Source organism: Salarias fasciatus, chromosome 18 (assembly GCF_902148845.1).
Source record: "Salarias fasciatus chromosome 18, fSalaFa1.1, whole genome shotgun sequence".
Classification (NCBI taxonomy): Eukaryota; Metazoa; Chordata; class Actinopteri; order Blenniiformes; family Blenniidae; genus Salarias; species Salarias fasciatus.
Window position 1 is genome coordinate 27,703,677 of NC_043762.1, and position 22,030 is coordinate 27,725,706.

Consider the following 22,030-nt stretch of genomic DNA (forward strand, 5'->3'; position numbering starts at 1 on the left):
GTTATAGTGACGGGGGAGGAGGGGGTGTTAGCTGGTGTGTAGTGAGACCAGCATCGTGTTTGTGAAGCAGCAGTTTGTTCAGTAAAAACTATAAATTAAATCAAACATACATGCCCGAAAATCTTTTAAATACTGTTTGGAAAAGGAGAAAAAAAAAAACATACAACTTATGAAATGTTAAATTATATCTTTAAAAAAAATTCTACACAGAAATAAAGGGAGGAGTCAGATGCCCAACTTAAAAAAAAAAAAAAAACAACAGCCTCCTCTGGTGTGGCGAGGCGGGGGGGGGGGTGGGGGGGCAGTTACTTGTGGCCGGCCGCCGGGGCCTCCGACACAGAGGAGGAGCAGGGCGGGGACTGGGCGACGGGGGGTCCGGTGGAGGGGGTGGGCGGCGGCGAGGGGCTGCAGCCCGCGGCTCCGGACTGGGCCATCTGCTGCTTGAGCTGGGCGATGGTGCGCTCCAGCTTCTCCCGCGCCTCGCGCTCCCGCCGCAGCTCCTCCTGCAGCTCCTGCCGGTCGCTCTCCGCCCGCTCCAGCCGCTGGCGCAGCTCCGACAGCTGCAGGAGACAGCGGGCACGGGGTTAGCGCGCCACACACTCACACACACAGACCCTATCTGGACAGAGGACGCCACTCGGAACACATGCTGAAGTGTGTGTATTAGTGTATTATTAAAACTGTAGCTCAGTCCTGGATATCCAGAAACACACCGGCTTTCACTGTGAAAACACGTTTGGCCCGAAAATGACGGCACACACACTGAAGTGGGGCCAGCTTTAGGATGGTAGCAGCACAAACATATGCACGCACCCCCTCAAGCTGGCACAGGGCCGGAGCGCCATGCCAGAGGAGGGAGGGGGGAGGAGGGAGGAGGAGCGAGGGGGGAGGAGCCGGGCCATTGCAGTCACTACTATGTTAAGATCAAGCCCAGAAGAAACAAACACATACATTTAAATCCACACTGAACTGAAGATGAACTTTTCTGCTCTAAACAACACACTATGAACATGAAGATGAACGCGTGCAGGTGGGACCGGAGGTGAGCGCTGTGACTGGCTACCTGGGCGGTGTAGTGGGCCTCCTGCTGGCGCTGGGCGCCCGGCTCGCAGGCGCAGGCCTGCTGCCGGAGCTGCTCCAGCCGGGTCTCCAGCTCCAGCTGCTCCTGGCGGGCCTGGCTGAGCTGCCGCGCCTGCTCGCTGTGCACCGCCTCCAGCTCGCTGCGCAGCTCCCGCTGCTCGGCGCTCAGCTCCCGTAGCCTGGCCGCCTCGCCGCCGCGCACCGCCTCCAGCTCCTGCAAGACACGGAGGACGGCGGTCAGTGACCTCTGCCTGCTGGGAGCGGCGATGTGGGAATGAACCGACGCTCACACCGCTGGAAACCTGAGAGCTGCTAAAGCATCGGAGGAGCCTCTGACCTCTAACGGCACGCAATGAGGAGGAAAGGAAGACCATCTTTTAGAGTAAAAACACCCACAGCACTGATTATTCTATACCCGATACTATAACAACACGCAAATCTAAATCACAAAAATGACTAAAGTCAACAAAAGTCTGCACAAATCACACTGTTATACCCGATACTGCACTGCCTTGTTCAGTGAAACACACAGATTAATCCGTTTATCTAACTGGAAACATGTTTTGACTGCGGACAAGATAAATTCACTGGCTGGGATTTTCAAAAGTAGTCAAAACACTGTCGCTGATAATTTAGTGGTTTGAAGCTCATTAGCCTCCCTGTCAGAGTCGGTGCTTTAGTGCTTCACGTCGAGAGAAACTATGTGATTTGTGGAAGAGCGATCAGCTGAGGGAAGACGGTGGCAGGAGGTGAAGGTCACCTCCAGATCCACGCCCGGCGAGCAGCGGCGGCGGGCTTCACCTCTCCGGCTCGTCTGAAACTCACCATTTCCAGCTGCAGCTGCTTCTGCAGGGTGGAGTTGAGCTTCTCCTGCTGCCTGCTGTACATCTGCATGATCTCCACCACGATCCTGTCCTTGTCGTCCTCCAGCCCCCCCACCGCCGCAGTGGCCGCAGTCGCCGCCGCACCGCCGCTAGCGGCGCAACTCATGTCCTTAGCCGTTACTTCCGATGACAACAGCGACGTGGGAGGAGGAGGGGGAGGAGGGACGGGGGGAGGAGGGGGGGTGTGGGCGGGGATGTGGGTGGCTTTCTTGCAGCCCGGGCTGCCTGTCTCCATGGAAACTGCCTGGGTTTGGCATTCCCGCTCGGTGGCCGAGGCAGCGGCGGCGCGGTGGGGTTTGGCCTCCTCGGCGCCGGCGGCGACGGGAGGAGACGCGTGAAGATCTGAAAGAGACGAAGAGACAAGTTCAGAAAAAAAAAATCCAAAAAGAGAGAGAAAGAAAGAGACGGAGAGGCGCTGATTGAAAGACAGGAAGTGCACGGCGTGCTGGTGCACACTCCCGCCCACGCTTCGTAACACCCTCGCACAGCCTCATAAAAGATCACACTTTTTCCTCGGCACGAGCGCACGCACCAGTACGGCATGGCAACAGCCGCGGAACCAAACACTCGCCCACAAATTCTCTGTGTGTTTACACACACACACACACACACACACACACACACACACACACACACACACACACACAGGATGGCGAGGAATGAAAGGCCTTGTGTGGGAGCTGCGCTGCTCTGCGTGGGCTCCTCCTCTCCTCAAACCCTGGCTCCCTCCCTCAGCTGAGTCCATCACATGTGCATCATGGGAAAAAAAAAAAATGGGCAGGGTGGGAATCTGACTGTGACTCTTTCCTTCAAAATTAAAATGTTAAAGTCAGAACAGGAGCAACACACGGGGAAAGGGTGCAGGCTGACAGGTTTCCTGACAGGCTGGGTGAAGCGTTGGCCCATGGACCACATGTTTGAAACCCTCTGGTCTGCACTGAAAATGATTTTAAATCGCTAAACCAGCAACGACTGAGTAAGAACAGGCAAATGACGGGTTAGATCAGACATAAACATGCCTTATCCTGCGGAGTGGGATGAGTGTGGAAAAGACCCTGAACCCCGTGAGAGTTGGAAAAGCAGATCGCTCCCGCTCCTCGCCTGCCACACCTGGCTGAGGGTTGTGCGCCGTTGCGAGGTGTGTGTCAGTCGGCTGAGTGTGATGGGGACGCGATACGAGCTTCAACCTGGAGCTCATTGACTGAGGGGGAGAACGTGCGTGCATGTGCATGTGCATGTGTGTGTGTGTGTGTGTGTTGGGGTGCGTGAGAGACACACACACCGGCAGGCAGACAGCGAGAACCAGCCTTCTCTGTGCACAGCATGTCTGACACTGGAGAGGACGCTCATTTACCAACTCCAGCTCGCTTGCGCATGTGCGTTTGCATGCTGACACACATACACGCCCACGTGCGCGTTCCAAACGGCGCATACACACAGACACACACACACACACACACCTACACAATGCCAGATAACAGGAGTGACTCATTTCTGTGGTGGATCAAAAGGAAATAAGCAGTGGAGAGAAGGAGAGAGAGGGAAAAGGACCACAACAGGAAGGAAAAAAAAAAAGCTGAAAGGCGCAGTGAGAGGCAGAGTCTGGAAGACTGGAACAGGAGGGGGGGAGTGCACAGAGAAAAGAGGGGTGGGGGGGGCTTGACAGCAGACTGAGATGAAGGGAACGCCGGAGAAGAAAGAGGCAAAGAGGGATGGTTGGAGGAGGAAATGTGGGAGCAGACGAATCAGGGAGGATGTGGAGATCGCTGCCCGGAAAATGGAGAGAGAAAAAAACGATGGGTGGGGGAGAGAGAGAGAGGATGGAAGGAAAAAAAAAGGCAGAGAAGAAAAGAGGAGAGCAAAACGCTGGAGATGGGATGGAGAATGAGGGAAGGAGGGGGATCAGGAGAGAGGGGATGGCTGTCAGACGGCAGACAGAAAACACTCCTGTGATTCATCCTCATTCTGAAAATATGTCCATATATCCACTGCGCGCGCACACACACACACGTACACACACCTCTACGCATGTCTGACATGAAAACACACTTGGTGCAGTGAGGAGGTCACAACCATTCCTACTCCTCTTCATCAATGGCGAGGAGCCCCGGAGTCTTCACGTGAAGGTCAACGCATGATTACGTGCATCACTGCAGGCAGCAGTGTGAAAGTGAGTGTGTGTGTGAGTGTGTGTGTGTTTCGATGCAAGCAGCCCCTGTATGTTTACACGGAGCACGTGTCTCGTGGTTGCGGTGCGTTTGCAGGATCTGCATGTCGCTGCTGCTCGAGCTGTACGTATGTAAATGCTCCGGCTCGCTGTGTGTGTGTGTGTGTGTGTGTCTCGTGTATTTATAGCAGGCGTGTGTCAGCCTTGCTTCAGCGTCTACTGTACGTACGCAAGACTACTCAATAAATAACCACACTGGTTGAAGAGCACGGTAGCGTGAGTGTGGTCTGCCTCTGGATTGTTTGTTATATCTAGGGTTGCCAACTCCCAGAGACTGAAATAAGGGACGCCTCTCGCAGGCAGCTGAAAAAAACTGGTTTTTTGGGGGGGGTCAAAAACGCATATATAACAGCATTTTGCCACAGTTATACCTATTACAGATTATTAAAACACATTAGGCTACTGCATTACACCTACAGTAACAAGATTGTAATAACTCATGATCAGCTTGATCTGTTTGTATTTGAGGCCTACACTGAGACAGTTATCATTCTAGTATCATCCATCATGATGGACAGCAGCTCTCAGCCACTGCACCGGACGGTAGAGGAGCTCAGCAGCTCCTTCAGTGGCCAACTGAGACACCCTCAGTGCAGGAAGGAGCTACCACAGGTCTCTCATCCCCACCGCTGTCAGACTGTACAGTTCTACTGTGTAGAATATGAGCAATAATCCTGGACATTATAATATCCTGCACCCCCCTTAAGAAATTCAGCGACACTTTACCATCCATTCACTCCGCTAAAGCATATTGTACATATTATATCATACTGTATAGTTATATATTGCATCGTATGTTGCATATTGTATTGTATATATTATATATTTCCAGGTATATTTTTAATATTCATGTTGTACATACAGTTAGATCTTCATTGTCTTGAGCTTCTATTATCAGTCTTACTACGATTTGCACTATTACTTGGTAATTATTGCACCATGCATTACTTTTGCACCCCGCTGTGTGTTCTCTATACACCTGTAAATATCTCCACCGTGACAATAATAAAAGTCTGCTATTCTATATTTATTGCTAAATGTGCAAAATAACATTAAACAGCTGCTGTCTCTTCTGGATTTTAACATGTTCTTTTTTTTTATTTTCAACTGAAAAAGTGCAAAATCAAAACTGAAAAACCTTCTGAACAAAAAAACCAACAAGGTGCAGAATCTAAACTGAAAACACACACCACACAGTCTGCAGCAGCAGACACAAATCAATGAACTAAACAAAACATACCCGATATGGAAACGGCACAAACTGACATGTCTATGGACGCACGAGCGGCAGATCAAGAGACAAAAATAGAAACTTGAACTTGAACGAACAGACACACCGGATCAAACTCCACATTACACCGTCAGTATTCTTCTTCTTCTTCTTCTGAGCCAAACAGAGCAGCTCTGCAGTGAGCTTCTTCCTCACTCTGCTTGGTGCGCTGCTGCTCTGGTTTTAGCGCCCCTAGTGGCTGGGCCCTCGAATTACATGCCATGCCACACAGCCTTCAGAACACAGAGAGAAAAAAAAATATGCGTCTTGCCTTTCCTCGTGCGGCCGGGACAAACAACGTCCCGCACGGGGAACGCCTCTTTTAGCTCAAATACGGGACAGTTGGCAACCCTAGTTAGAACTGTAAAAAGAGCGACTCCCCCCGAGGCGATGAACTGAAAGAACAACAGTTTATCATAAAAAGGGAAATAACCTTGATTAGATTCTGCTTATAATTCAGCCCTGACCTGCTTTTTAATATCCAGATTTTTAGCGTATTTTTTGTTAATATTGAATTAGATCCTCGCTCTGTGGAACGAGCCTCACAAACCAAGTTAGGCTGAAGAAGAAAAAGAAATGGTAATGAATGCATCTGTAGTCTCTCGTTTTTGACACTACTGCTAAATGTTCCGGCTGCATTTATCAAATTTAAAACCCGACCAGAGGAAAATGCCACATTTGTTAGCGTCGCTGTGTAAAGCAGCATCGAGCACGGCTGAAAGCTGCTGCTCAGTGTCTCCAAATTGGCATAATGTGAATGGAAATCAGAGTTTGTACGGTGATGAGGATCCATTTAGCAGCAAACGCTCGGACCGAAAAGCATTCAAGGACAGTTCAAAGACTTGGTAATTTGTCGTTTCGGCGACATTAGAGAGGCTTTTAGGAGCGGCCTCAAGTACTGCTCATCTGTGCTCACAGCCCGGACGGATGTCAACGATGCCCGCTACCTCAAAATCTGCTAAAATGTTTGCCGTGTGTGTGTGTGTGAGTGTGTGTGTTCACTGACCCATGGGCGGCTCGTCGTGGCCCATCACTCTGCGGCTGTAGTGGTGTTTCAGCAGCGCTCCCAGCATCTCGGGGCTCATCTCGGCCTCTCTCCTCAGCGACACGTTGGGAGCCACCATCTTATCGTACGTGTACAAGTAGTAACTGCGAGAGAGAGCGAGGCACAGAGAGAGGACACCTTCAAACACTGAAACGAACATGTGACGACGAAGCCCTTTGAGATTCTTCCCATTGAACTGCAGGTTTTTCCTGGAGGTGTCGTCTGCTGATAATTATGTAAATAGTGAGTTGAAGCATCTGTTATGGCTGTTACCGTTGTTCTAATACACTGGTGGCGGCGGCGCCTTCCACACACTCCCGTCTTGGTAAAGGAGATTGTAAACTGTTACGAGTTATGGACTTCGCGATGCTTGCACACATAAAACTGCATCATACACCTGCAATAACTCACAAGGCACTGCGCAGCGATAAAACACCAGTCCACACAATTGTCATTTGGCGTTTCTGCCCCGAGGCAGCCCGAAGGTGTGTGAGGGCAGGAGCGGGGAGCGAGACGAGCTGGAATATGGATGCTTCTTATCGCCCGTTTACAGGATCTCAGCCTAAACAGACCTTCTGGCTTATCACAGATGTCCAGGTAGCGGGGACGACTGCGAGAGAGATAGAGCCTGGAGATGCTCTGAAGACACTGAGCCAACGCTATCGGTCTGCATGGCAGGGAGGGGAGGAGGAGAGCGGAGGAGGAGGAGGAGGAGGAGGAGAGGGGGGAAGGGGAGAGGAGGAGAGGAGAGGGGAGGAGGAGGAGAGGAGGGGAGGGGAGAGGAGGAGGGTTGAAGCCCTCCCCTCCCAGCAGTCCCCTCCAGACAGAGCCGAGGCAGGAACAGTGAACTAGGTTAAGCATGACAGCTCAGTGGGACTCTGCCTGGAAATGGAGAGAAAAAAAAAAAAAAAACTCCAGCAGCCGAGCGAGCCTTTCTGTTTCCTCCACTCAGTTTGAAGCTCTGCCTGCTCGCCTGAATGGGAATCACAAAGTCCCTCACATGAAACGGCTCAGATGTGATTGAATAATGTAAGCCCGGCTCATATTTGACACGTGTACCGCTAATGGATGTTTGCAGCAACCCGAATACGCCGTTAAGTGCTGCGGATGTCTGGCACGCCGCCGCCGTCGCGGGAGGAGGCATGCTCCGAACCGGTCCGCGCAGGCCCCGGCCGGTTTGGAGCCCGTCACGCGACGCCGACAGGTGACCGCGGCTCTAATCCTCCCAGTTTGTCTGGCTCGGCGTCTGCGAGCCTCCGCACGAGTCAGTGTGTCAGAGGCAGTCACATGTCGTCGCGGCGCCATAAACCATCTCAATCCAGGCGGGTAATCTGGGTCAGATTACTGCAGAGCCCAATCCAAACAATCCCCACGGGGAGGGGGCCTCGGGAGAGGTGGGGGGGGGGGTGCAGAACCGAGAAAGCAGAACTGAGACCGAAACTAAAGTCAAACTGAAACTTAACATTACTTGAAGACTGTTTTTTTTTTTTTTTTTTTTCCCATTAAAGCTGCGGGCCAGATAAAACACACCTACACTATCTGGCACAAAACTCACATGCAGGCTTCTACCAAAAAAAATAAATAAATAAATAAAAAATCAGGCCAACTGGCACAGTCTCAGGATGGATACATGTTTAAACAACGAACACTTTTATCATCCTGGTCCAAAACCTGACCCACTTCCATCAAACCGAAGCGCTGCCGAAGCCGCCCCTCCAGACGTCTGACTGTGAGAACGAGTGGAGGTGTAGTACCTGGGATGGACCAGGGTGGGGTGTTCTGGCTCCTCCTTGATGTCTGAGAAGAGGCGGTTAAACACCAGAGTGGGTGGAGATGTTTTCCCCTGCGGAGAGCCGAACACACACTCATAAATATGACACACAACATCGAGAACATTGTACTTTCAAACTGTCGTGCAAAGGCACGGGACGGCATCTGTGAACACACACGCACACACACATACACACTCTCTATATAATATATGGAGAGAAACAGCAGGAGAAGGGAATGTGCAGCGCTGCTCCCGCTGCTGTAATCTTATAAAGCTAATATATGCATGCATACATGTGGATGAAGGATCATCCATCAGGCGTCAGCTGAATCGCCGTGCACGGGCATGTGTGAGTCAGTGTGTGTGTGTGTGTGTGTGTGTGTGTGTGTGTGTGTGTGTGTGTGTGTGTGTGTGTGTGTGTGTGTGTGTGTGCGCACAAGTCAGGAGGAATAATCATGATGAAGAGCCTCTTCTCTTCATGGGAAGTTGGTGTGCAGCTGCTGGGTGGGGGTTGGGGGGGTGAGGAGCGGCCGTCTCCTGACAGGTCGGAGAGGAGAAGCGTGCCGCCATGAATGGGTGAGCACCGGGTGGGCGGGCCGGGGGCGTTGACCCCGAGAGCTGACCTGCGTGTAGCCGGGGGGGGGGGGACAGAGGGACGTGTGGATGTGTGCCGGGTGGAGGAAACGACTGCTGACCTTTCTGGCGGGGTCGGCGTCGGCCAACTTGTCGCCGGTGGAGCAGAGGTCCGCCGAGGATTTCCTCACCTGGCTCTCCTCCTCCTCCACAGCCTTCTGAAACAGAGAGAGAGAGAGAGCGCAGAGTGAGGAGGCCGTAGTTACAGCGCTCGGTCGAGTACTCCGAACAATTAAAATGAGTGACTCTGACAGGGAGCGTGGGAATGGGAGGCAAAGACAGGGGAGGAAAAAAATTACAGCTGGCACAGCGTGGCGGGGTGGGGGGGGGATGGAGACAAATAGCGTTTAAACGATAGGAAATAGAGACAGATGACATCAAAGAGATAGAAAATGGAGACAAATGGCGTAAGAAGTGAACAGCGGTAAGTGAGCGACGGCGCGAGCGGGCCGGGACCCGGCGCTGCGGAGAGGATGCACCGAATGGGCCCGGCGAGGACGGCCATGAATAAAACAGCAGAGGGAGTCGCAGCCGACACGCTGCATGTCTGTTGTTACGTGCTCCTGCGCGTGTGATTCATCGGCGGCACGGCGGGAGCGTCCCGCTCGCTCCATGTGAAGACGTACATCCGAGTGTGTGTGTGTGTGTGTGTGTGTGAATGTTTATGATGCATTGTGGCGGTGTACGTTGTGAGCGTGCTTGGTAAACACTGCCTGCTGCCGCCCTCCAGACACGTGTCGCCCATGGGCCGCGCTCAGACGGCACGCCGCGGGCTGATGGAGCTGATGCTTATCTGTGGCAGACGGGCCCAACGCCGCGCACACACACACGCACACACACACACATAAACTGACAGGCCGCACAGGCGTCCAGAATCTACAATGCTTCCAATAGGTGCTGCCTGGTAGCCCACAGCAACAGACGAGAAAAAGGATGGAGGTGGAGGAAGGAGATGGAGAGAGGAAGGGAAGGTGGGAGGAGAAGGGGATGCAGCAGAAGGAGAAGAAGAAGAAGAGGAGGAGGAGGAGAATCCAATGGAGAGAAAAGCACAAATGAAATGAACAGAGAGACAAGGCGAAAGAGAGACGGAGGCTGCAGAAAGCATCAATAATTGACCTACTAGCCTTTCAAAGCCATCTATAAACGTTTATCCACAGAACGTGCACGCACGCACACATGCGCGCACACACAGTCAGACACATTGAGTTATAAACAAGCAGCCCTTTCATCAGCTGGACGAAAGGATTTTCCTCTGCTGTATTGGCTGAGAAACGCTGTCATTACAGCAGCTAAAGAGCCGCAGAACAATGCAGGCAAATGACTGTGACAGCGAGGTATTAACCGCTCAACATTCATATTAGAGATCAGGCCACTGGCTGCTTCAAACGGCTGGGCTACTTGACTAATTATTCCATCCTTACATTTAAAAATGACATCTATTGTGTCCAGCAGGAGGGCTGGATTCCGATCAGATCATGAATCAACGCCTTTTCATATCTATTATCAAAACAGTTTCATCCAATCTGGACTGATTTCATTTTGCTGCCATACAACACCGGTTTGCCATTCATATGAGGAAAAAAACCCAAAAATGTATGGTGAAAACTAACTGAAATCACAGGAAATGGGCTGAAAATGGTGCAAAAATAAAAGAATTCAAGAGCTCTCAGTACAAGTCTAGCAACACTGTAACAATTTTGGTAAGAAGCAACGACTCTAATCCCTCTCTGCAACAATCCCCAACATTTGCACGTAGCAGCAACAGAAAACACACACACACACACACACACACACACACACACACACACACATAAAACAGTCGTTAATGCTGCTGATGTGTGTGCTCTATATATAGGAGGCTAGTCTTTTATTTCTGCTATGGATGAATGAGCATGTGCATGCAAATGTAAAGAGGCTTGAGCCATATGCGGAGCCAGGTGTGTGTGTGTGTGTGTGTGTGTGTGTGTGTGTGTGTGTGTGTGTGTGTGTGTGTGTGTGTGTGTGTGTGTGTGTGTGTGTGTGTATACAGAAGGGGGCTCGTCCATTTACGAGTGCTTGTGGTTGGTGTTTTTTCCTTTTTTTTTCCTTCCTCCACTCTCCAGAAGGCAGCACTGCAGCACTGAGGAGAGGGAGGGAGCGGAGGGACAGAGGGGATGATGGGACAAGCTCGATGTGGAGGGAAGGAAGAGAAGGAGCGGAGGGGGGGGGGGACTGACAGGGGCAACAATAAGAGCACTGCAGCGCTGTGGCGCTTCACTTCCTGCTGGCCGCTTTCCCTCCAAAATAAGAAGCGGCCACTAACTGTGCTGGAGACCCCCGCTGCCGGGCCCCCTTAATCTGAAAAGTGTGGGACAAACGGCGGGGCCGGAGCACGGGGCCAAGCTCACATTAACGGCAGGTCATCCAGAGGTCCTTTCATGTGCCTGACCCCCACGACAGCAGATGCTCCGCCACCGAGACCACTGACAGCTCATTAGGAGGTCCGCCGTGTCTGTCTGTGTGTGTGAGTCTGGTAATCTGTGCTTGTGAGGACCGGGGGGGTTGTGGGGACATTTGGGAGACGGGATCATGTATAGGAAACCCCGGAGGACAGTGAGGTGCACACGCGTGTATACGGTCATCAACATATAGACCGTACATACATGTGGCATGTGTGTCCCACTAATGGCCGCCTGTCTCTCCCAGTAATTCCTGCTTACCTGACAGTTGACAGCTTATCAACGCCCCCCCCTCCACCACCACCACCACGCACACACACACATACACACTCACACATGTATGCACATGCACACACACACGCTCATTATTCTGCTGCTCTGTGCTCTCTATTCCTTAATGAATGTGTGCGGGTGCAGACGTTTGCACATTTCAACACAACTACACTACCCCCCCTCAACACACACGCACGCACACACACTTTGTCCTCTCTCGTCTGCTCCACCTTTCCACCCCCCAACCACCTTGCTTTATTAACGCACGCCACGTTGCTACTCAGTTGTAATCTGCCATAATGAAGCACCTCTCTTATCTGGGTTGCTTCTGCAGAGACACACACACACCCACAAACAGATTGTAACCCCCCCCCCCCACGCCCGAACCCACCCGTCAGCCCACCACCACGACCACCATAATGTCTCCAGATCCTTTGTCAAGCTGGAGCTGGCCTTATGACAATGTGGATTAGCATTCCACACACTGGCTGGGCTGAACTCTGCCCTGTTGTTCCTAATCACCAGCAGTCTGCCCGCTGCAGCGACACACCGCTTCACATGCACGCGCAGCCATGTGAACTTCTACAATGACCCATTTCCACAGCCCCAGTTCAGATCCCAGCGCACGTGACGCTCCTGTGTGTGTGTGTGTGTGTGTGCTGTAAAATCCAACAAGTGCCACTTTTACTGCACAGACATCCACGGCAGTACATTACTGTACACAGTCTGGCAAACACGGGCAGAGTAAGTGCTCCTGTCTCTCTGCTGACAGCTCCGTCTACTTGCTAATATCTAATTCATGTCGCCAAACAGACCTATTTTTCTCCTCTGGGCCAGAAGCTGCATTTGAAATAAAACGCTAGGTAATGTAAAACTAAAAGGTCTTTCAAATGTTGGTCACTTTTACAACAGAAATGGAATCCTGCCCGCTCAAACCACAGAAAGACGCATCTCAAAGTCTAGTAAAATGATTTTAAGAACCTTTAAACAAGTCCAGGTTTTAGCTTTGACCCCGTTTACATGACAGCATTTAAAGAGAAAACTCGTCGTTTTCCTGTTTATACAGCAACATTTTGAAAACGACGTTTATTTACACAAAAGTAACGTAGTTAGCATGTGGGGCCCGTAGTGGCTACTTTCTTTTGTAGTGTAGGTTTTCACAATTATATTATTGATTGGTATTTTGATAGGAAAACGGTATCGAGCTTTCAGTGCCTCATTGATGATCTTTCCAGCATTATTGCTTTCTGCCGTTCAGCTCGGGGTCCCAGGCCTCCTTTACGCCACAACGATCCATCCAAACTTCATCCTGCAGGCCGGATTGAACTCGAACGCAGGCAGATTTGGGCCACGGACCGCATGTTTGACAACCTTTCAGCTCTGGCAGACTCTCGGGGGAGGCTAGTTTGTTGGTATGGAACTGGGCTGAGGGCTGAAGCCTCGACGCAGCGCAGACTGACACACTGCCACACAGAGTGCCAGCAAGTCTGAGGTCAAGCTCCACTCCGCCCCCGCCTCCCCCGCCGCCCCCGCCCCGGTCACGTGGACCCTCCAGATGACTGCCCTCTCAGTGCGTATAAACACACACCCGCTTATATACAGAGTTACTCCCGGCTATAAATAAACACGCCGTCTCCATACGTGCATGATAAAGTGCACACATGTAAGCGTACGCTCCAGTGATGCGTTTCCCTCGGAGAAAAGCAGCACTTTCCCTTAAAAAATTTAGAAGTGAAAAAAGGAAACATGGCTTGGGAAGCTGATCTGTGAACTCGGGCTGAACCGGCCGCTCCCGTGAAACAGACGCCAGTTGTTACTCAACCCCTGCAAATTATGCAAAGCGCGTTTGTCTTGCAAAACCTCAATGTTTTGGGGAATTTTAGATTGTCTAAAAGTGTTTCATTTTCCTTGTACTGACATTTTGTCGTGAACACATGTTTAAAATGAAGCGACCTACATATAGATCATATAGTACTACTGGTTGTCTTTTCAGTCATGAGGTGGCTGGGAGTGTGTTTGTTTTTTCCCCTCACACACAGATCTTGTAGTTCAGCGGTGACGCTGTGAGATCTTCCCTCGGATATGAAACTCAAACACGGTAACACACAAACACAAGTTGCCCCAACCTGCCTGGCGGTAAATCTTATCTGGGGCACAATAAAGAGCAGACAGGCCTGGCGCTGACCTTTCATCCCATGGCAGCGGCCCTGTGTGTGTGTGTGTGTGTGTGTGTGTGTGTGTGTGTGTGTTAAAAAGCTTTCGATTGTCCTCACATCTGTTGAAATGTTGGCATCGGTGGCCGGGTACGGAAACAGAAACAAACCCGCCCCCGGGCTCGGCTGGCACCGCAATCTATGCAAGGGTGACACAGACTGGGAAGGGATGGGTGGAGGGGGGGGTTAGCAAAACTGTACCACCCACCCCGCCTCTTTCCCCTTCATCCATTCATACTCCTGGCATTCAGGAGGCGGGGGGCGAGGAGCACAGAGCCGGTGGGCAGCGGACTAGGACGGAGTGGTGCCTCCTCTCACAGCAGAGGAAGTAAACAGCCCTTTCATTGGGTTTGAGGCGGTGAGGGAGGCACAGAGGAGCGTGCAACCTTCGCAGACGCTCAGTCACGCCCCGTCTGTTTCCAGACCACATCCTGCACTGCTGCAATCGTCAACTGTGTCAAAGATCAAGCTCGAGGAGCGCAAGATATATATTTATACTTCCTGGCTCAGCTGTGCAGTGACAACATATCGAGAAAGCCAGACACTCCATTCTGTCTTTTTTTAATTTCCTTGACTAGTAGGTCCTCCGTGTGGCGTCGTCTTTTGGGTTACTGGTTTTACTGGAGTCTGGCGCTCTGGTGGTCCCACCTGGCACACACAGGCACCAGAGGCCTTTATATATATGGAGGTCTTAATCCAATAAGCCACGGACCGGGAGGCACACTTTGTTTCAGCCGCCAAATCAATAACCGCACACAAGGGGGACCAGGCAGCAAAGTGGGGCAATTAAAGGAAAATATGTTGTTGTGTTTTTCCATCTGAGAAGACACGATGAGTGAAGAGAGACAACAGGGACGGTTTTGACATCAGCCTGCTTAGTTTACGGCAAACATTCAAGTTTCAGTCTCAAGTGTCAGACGCTACAGGACTGCAGGAATAAAAGCAGAGCAGAGTACGGACAGGGGCAGGTCAGACAGGTGGACGGTTTCACAAACAGGTGGCAGAAGGGGGAAGACAGAACATTAAAAAAAAAAAAAAAAGAATCCAGTTGGGGGGGGAAACACTGCCAAGACAAACGAGGAGACAGACAGACGACACACCTGTTTCTCGCTGGGTACAGACAGTGAAAGAAAAACCAGAGTCAGACGGGCGTACTGATAAGCATCGGCCAGACGAGTCATGCCACACACACACACACACACACACACACACACACACACACACGCACAGAGATAAGGACAGGTTCGTTCCTGACCGGCTTTGGCTGGAGGCCTTGGGAACATTTTTCAGCCACATGGGCACTCTGTCTAGACGGCTGTAGCACGTCAAACAGCCTCCCCCCTCCCTCCCTCCCTCCCGCTGCCAGTGTGTCGAGCTCCTTCCTCCGTAGATCCAGTTTCAGTCAGCCATTTTACAATCCACACACACACAGACACACACACACTTTCAGTCTTGATAGCTCCAGCAGATAGGACCCAGTGGAGGAACACTTAAACAGTCGGTGGAAAAATGAAGCGAGTTATAAAGTCCTCAGTGAGGGATCGCTCCCTTCCTGATAAATACACCATCTACTGTCCACCTGCTGTAACTTTTATTGCAGAAGGAGGAGTAAATCATTTGGTTGGTGACACAACTTACTTCTTCTTGCAGATTTTTTCATATAAAAGGGCTGCTCTTTAAGCACCATGGATCAATTTTCTTCCTATTCATCTCCCTTCCTCCGTTTCTCATGTTTCACAGTCGAATCCCCCGGCGGCTCAGCTTCCAGTCTATATTGCATGTGGAGGGCCTTAATAGTGTGACCTTATGAATGGACAAATTGTCTGGCGGATACACACCGACGGGCTCCCCTCCATCACCACACACACGTACTCTACCAAAACAGTGTGAGAGCAGCGTAGTTAATTTAGAAAACTGGAGATGCAGGCTTGAGTAGCAGGAATTAACTAATTCTCTGAACTTTTAGTTCCATAAATGACAAATACATAAGGTGACTAACAAGGAAGTGAGCTCAGTTTGTGTGGCGATAGGGCACACTATTGCTTAAAAGTGAAAGATATTACAGGAACTATGACATGTAGCTAAAAAAAAAAGTCCAAAAAGGTTTTAATTGGCCTGATAGCACAGTGACAGGAGAGCTGCACGCTTGACGTTTCAGGCAGAATAAATACATCAGTGATTCCATCGTCAGCCGACAAAAATGCGCTCCGCTTCCTGTTTGACAGTCAAATGAAGGACCCGAGGTGGAAATCTGATGCGCTCTGTGAGGAATGGATCAATAATGGCAGATATAATTGCTGCAGACACAGCAATAATGGTTGAAACATTACTTACAAGGCGTCCGGCACTTTTTCATTCTCCAGACATTGCAGCAGAGCCAAGACACACCGCGACAATTATGTCACACTGCGAATCAGTCAGTGCCACTGCCACCAATCACTGTGATTAATAATCCCGAACAGACAAAGCGGATTGCCAAATAATGTAATACTGGCCATGATTACAGAGGTTTGCGGGGAGATAAATAGGATTGCGGCCTGTGAACGACAGACGGAGAGAGATCTGTGATGTCTGTAACGTAGTTTAGACTGTCGCAGGGAGACAGAAGACATAAAGGATAGCTCGACTCTCAATGGATCTAAACCCAGATATCTTCATTTCTCCATCATGTTTAGGATCCAGACCAAACTATGACTTTATTGAAGGAAAAAACACCATGCATGTTTACATTAAAACATGGCATTTAAAACATTGCCTATTCTGTATCTGGGTTCACTGTCAGCAGGTTAAAAGCAAATAAGCTTTGAGGAATTTTGGAACTTTCGGCAGTTAGGAAGGACCTTTCGGACGGCATACCAGAAGACTAATAATGCAGTGTTGTGCGGACACACTTGCTTAAAAGAGTTTGCTCCACTTTTCTTGCTGGACGCTCACACACACACACACACACTCACCAGACGGCTCTGTGGGAGGATGACGTAGCTCACTGCAGACCAATCGCTGTGCGCATGTACGCACACAGAGACCCGAGCAGACACACTTGCTGCTCCCAGGAGGACACATCCACTGTGAATGAGGCCAGTGGGCCCTCTCCTTGTCTGTGGGTGACTGTACTCATCATCAGGGCTCCATCTGCGTGTGTGTGTGTGTATGTGTGTGTGTGTGTGTGATTTACCGTCTTCACACAAGGTTGCTACCGTGAGATGCTGTCTGGAGGTAGGTTATCGGTTCAAATGCACAGCAGCGGTACCCAAACACGAGCCAGCTGCCGCCTTTTTCCCCCCCTCTCTCTATATAAGGGAACTTGGCTGTCTGTTCAAATGGATGAAACAACTCGGAGTGCTTGGAGACAGAGGGGAGTGAGAGAGCTGCAGAGAGGACGAGCGTTGCTAAGCAGACCGAAAGCCGAGAGAGGCTGTCAGCAAGCCAGCAATGCGCTGCTATCGCTACAGAGAGAGCCGGGGAAAAAACACAAAATGGAGACACTGGCCGGACCTCTTTCATTTGCAATAAACTCCATTAAGAGGCCAGCTTGGGACAAGCACTGGAATTGGTGTTTTTGAGGGATTAGCCTGACGTGTCCAGAGAAGAAATCCAAACTTCCCAGTTAAAGAGGTGCTTTAAATGACAGGTGTAAATGGCTGCCTATAAGAGTTGTCGCCAAGTAAAACCCTCCTGCGCTGAGCCTCATATATCGATCGGCAGTTTGTTTACTTCCTCTTCTCCTGCACGGCAGGCTGCTCTGCTGTAATGTGGAATACTGCGGTAAATGTCAATGCCTGGTTGGCCTTCGACGTCTGCAATAGGGCCAGAGGGGAGGGAATGAAGAAGGAGGAGAAAAAAGGGGGGAAAAGGAAGAAAAGAAGGCTGGAGTGGGTGTGGATCAGGGTGGGTGGGCGAGGGGGCCGACCCACCATACAGCCAGAGAAACGCTCCACCTGGTCAAACAGCCCCGAGGGGTAAAAATCTATCACAGACGTGGAAGACAGACAGTAAAATCCAAACAGGCCCTGGGTCCTCTGGCTCGCTGAGCAGGGAGCTCCGTCCTCATCCATATTACATGCAGGAGCTTGTTTGAAGCTTCTGCTGCTCTTCTTTGCAGGGGCAGCTTGGCTTTGCAGTCCAGGCCCCTGAGGCTGTCTGCTCCCCAACGCACCCCCACCCCCAACCCCACCGCACCTTCCTGAACACAAACAACATAAATGCAACACAAATCCCTCAGCTACCACCTCCGTCTCAGAGGCTGTCACGAGCTCTGGCAGCGCTCGTGCACTGCACACCTCGGCTACATTAACTTTAAATGTTGTTTAAACAGAATAGAACGAAAACCTGAAAAACTGAAGCGCAGAAATCCAGCAACGTGTGACCAGAGGCTGTTATTTCATCCTGTCTGCGCTTGGCATCGACGCGCCGCAGCCTGTGACAGGCAAGCCGGCGGCCAACAGGATGGATCCACTCCATTCATTAACCCTTTACAAATCAGCCCCCCTCCCCCTTTGGCTCCTTAATCATGTTAAAATACACTGAGGTTACACCGCAAATCGAACAGATCAAGAATATATCAGCTATTTTTAAAAGCACGAGAAAACACCAAAAGCCATCTTCAGTTTAGCCAGCCCAGCAGCCATTATTCAGACGTTAAGCGCTACGACAAATTAAAATACAAACTCCACAGATTATGAGAAAGATTATGAGAAAGAAAAGGAATTTTGTTTTTGGGGAAACTTTTAAAGGGTTAAGACGGGAGACTCAGCGAGCGGCGCCTTGACAACAGCCCAAGAAAAAGCGCAGTTGGGTTCGGCAAATCTCATTACGTCTGAGTCAGAGCTCTAAGTGAACACACCTGGGCGCAGATCAAACAGACGGGAGCTGGAGACCGGGACGGTGATAAATCTCTGTCCTGGCTCCGCCGCGACGCTGATGAGTGGAGAGCAGACTGCCACACGAAACCCAGCGCCGTGACTCACGCTGCAGGATGGGCCCAGTTGGCGTGCCGAGGGAAGGAAGTGGCGGGTGGTGACGGCGGTTGTGTTCGTGTGTGTCTGGCTGTAGCTGTGGCTGTGCTCGACTCTTCCTTCTGACTGTGGACGATGTCTACGCATTAGCGCACGAGTTTAAGTGTGTCAGCTCTTTGCTGAAAGATTTCTGATGAAACAATGAAGGATGGCAATCATGAAATGAGAAACTCTTCCAATCAGTAAAACTCATGACTTCAAAGGGTGTTACAGAAACAAAAAGCAACGTTGGTTTGTTTCAGGCCAGTGAAGGCAGTAATAGAGAGACTTTCACAATTTTAAATTTAAATTTAAGTCTGAACTGAGGTTATTTTTGTTTATAAGAGTTAAGTGACATATAGCGGTGTGATATATGAAGAGATTTGGTCAAGCTGAACGCACGTTTAGGCTTTAATCCCATCCAGACGATGACCCTTCAAAACAAGCTTCCACTGAACTGAGTTGAAGGTTTAAAGGTTTTACGAAGTTACTGAATCCTCGGAGTCTGACACCGTAATATTATGTTCTTCAGCCGCTTTTAAAGTCTAATGTAACTGTTGAAGGCTTAAAAAATGTTGACAAATTACTGAGTTTTCCATTTCGTTAGACGTATCCGAGGGTCTTCATCAGAATTTCCATTTAGTTGACAAAAACTAATAATCAGGAACATTCCTGCATTCATACAATAACATGGATCACAATGACCTTTCCGACTTTCACAATTCTGAAGGGCAGATGTTAAGTTAATGGCAGGTTTCTAGATCCACCGTGTGATGAAACAGCTTGGATGCCTCTGAAAGCCACTAACAATAAGTACTGTTGGCAAAATGCTGCCATCGTTGCCCGGAGCGCAGGATTTCTTGCCTCACAGTGACTCACACTTCCAGAGAACCTACTCTACCCAGCCTCATCTGGAATCAGGATGCGTTCCAGCCAGCATGTACTTTTGATCTTGATGACAAAGGAAATGTCTGGCATAACAACGCATGTTTGTCACAGGGCCTGGTTAAAAACTGCAGCCGGAATAAAACCACAAGGCTGCGCCTTACTCCTCCAAGGGTAAGGGCAAGGGCAGCAAGACTCCACGAGGGCCAAGTGAGGCTGATTTAAACACGAGCAGCGGCAGAGCCAGGAGAGAGCTGGACACGCAAGGAAGAAGTGCCACATGCACACACACACACACACACACACACACACACACACAGCTTTGTTGCTTGGGGACAGTTCAGAAGAGTCTTATCCGTTAGCATGCAAAGACGCTGTAGTGCTCTCAACACTTTTGACGCATGCAACCCTTTAATTAGGCCTCTATAGCTGAAGTATACTCCTACAAAAAATGCACATTAGATGTTTTAAGAGTGCTGTTAGGTAATTAATTGCATCTAGAGGTCAACAACCTCGTGTATTGTCTACCACTGCGCTTATGCTGTGAAGAGGTGCAAGTGGGACGGCCGAGGCTCCAGAGGGAAATCAAGATCCACAAGTTGTCTATTTACAGGCTCTAGATGAGCCCGTGCAGAGCCCTGAGGGACGGGAGGCAAAGACGACGGCGTGTTTGCATGCGCACGTTGGCCCTCAAGAAATATCAAGAAGACGGATGATTCCCACGAGCGGCGCTGCGGCAGGTGGGAATAACAGCGCAATAAACACATCAGGCGCGGCAGAAAGAGATGGAGAGGCCTGGCCAAGCACGAGATGTCACTTGTTTTGCCTTCGCTAATGCACTTCGTTCCCCGGCTGCTAACTTTACAGTCTCCCCCTGAGCAACATCACTCGGGGCCCCCCGCGAGATAAGGATTTACAGGGTATAGAGGCTGGCGGCAGTGGAAGGGAAAGACACAGTTGGAGTTCTTTTGATGTTTGTGGAGCAAAGGTGAGGCTGCGAAATAAAAAGACTTGAACCAGAGGCAGTCCAATCCAAGCTTAGGCCTGTGCTTTCCGTTGCTTCCACTGCACACAGTTAAGTTCTGACGCGGGGATGTGAAAGACTGGGTGATGGACACCAGAATAAAGTGCTTCTGTACAGAAATGATGCATCATTAGTAACAGACAAATAACTGCAAACCCCCCCCGCCGGATTTCCCCCGTTTGCAACATACATAATTGATCAATGTAGTGGCTGGTCTTAATGTGTCGTGGATGTGCCAGGCGGCGGCGCAGCGGGACTCGTGACACGCCTTTGATATCCTGTGTTTATCTCCTTGTCTGGGAGACTGGAGGCTATGAGGGAAAATATGAGTGAGGGGGTCTAAGTGCCTATATGCTCTGTGTTTGGTGTGTCTGCAGTGCTCCTATGGAAAGCGCCGTCTCTGGGATTCTCCATTTATATCTTCATTAATCACCGTTCCCACTGGTGGAGGTGGCACACAAGAATCTTTCAAACGCAAACGCTACCCCTCTCTCGCTCTCTCCCTCTCTTCAATCATGCGCTACTTGCAGCGGTCCTGTTTTACAGTGAGCATCTCCCAGCGTACCTCCCCCCTTTCCTGCATCATCTGTGCTTATCTGACCGTCTCCCTGGGAGACCAGACAGCGGACACTTGATCTTCTCATCAACACATCGATTAATTAAAACCAAGACTGTCCCCCTCCTCTCACACCACTTCCATGCAAAACAACCGAGACGAGCAAGTCAGAGGTGTGGCGGTCCGAGACGCTTTCTCCTCGTACGGTCGTGTTTGAACTCGCAGCCCATTATATATCCCACTCTTTGGTTTGCTTTGAACAGGTCTGAGGCCCTGAGGAAGAGCACAGCGAACATGCAAACAGGCTGTCAGTCTGAGGCCCTTCTCAAAAGCCTGCAGGACAATATTTAGCTGGGAGGGGCTTAAAGCCGGTTTGTTTAGTCTACAAAAGCACTGGTAGACATGGCAGAGACTCCACTGTATCTGCATGGACTCATCTCTTGAAGCCTGCTGCCGTGGGACTGGTGCAAAGCCAGCCACATATAATCTCGAAGTACTTGATGGCAGTGGGGACGAAGAGGAGGAGGAAGAACGAGAAGAAAAGTCTGGGCTGAGGAAGCAGGCAAAAATAATGAGCTGCAGCTGGGAGGAGAAATTATTCCCAGCCGAGCAAGTGGTGCAATTTTTAACTGTGGAGTTGTAGAGCTGGTGAGCAGCTAATAATGGAGGCCAAATGAAGCGTGGGTAAAGAGCATGGCTGTGTGAAACCCAAAACCTGAGAAGATTCCTATCTGTTC

At 50.4% G+C, this 22,030-nt stretch overlaps 1 protein-coding gene across 2 annotated transcripts in view; it reads right to left on the reverse strand.

The window, feature by feature from the left end:
- Positions 1–269: 269 nt before the first annotated feature.
- Positions 270–22,030, reverse strand: part of skila (SKI-like proto-oncogene a) — a 29,022-nt gene continuing 7,261 nt past the window's right edge. Inside the window, exons 2-7 of one of the 2 annotated variants that reach the window (XM_030115884.1) lie at positions 8,973–9,068; positions 8,261–8,349; positions 6,468–6,610; positions 1,906–2,306; positions 1,064–1,219; positions 270–560 (exon numbers count right to left, since the gene is read on the reverse strand). In XM_030115884.1, the coding sequence (XP_029971744.1) occupies positions 306–560; positions 1,064–1,219; positions 1,906–2,306; positions 6,468–6,610; positions 8,261–8,349; positions 8,973–9,068 (1,140 nt within the window). In that variant the 3' untranslated portion in view covers positions 270–305. Of the gene's footprint in view, positions 561–1,063; positions 1,295–1,905; positions 2,307–6,467; positions 6,611–8,260; positions 8,350–8,972; positions 9,069–22,030 lie in introns of both variants that reach the window. The other variant, XM_030115883.1, reaches the window with a different exon arrangement.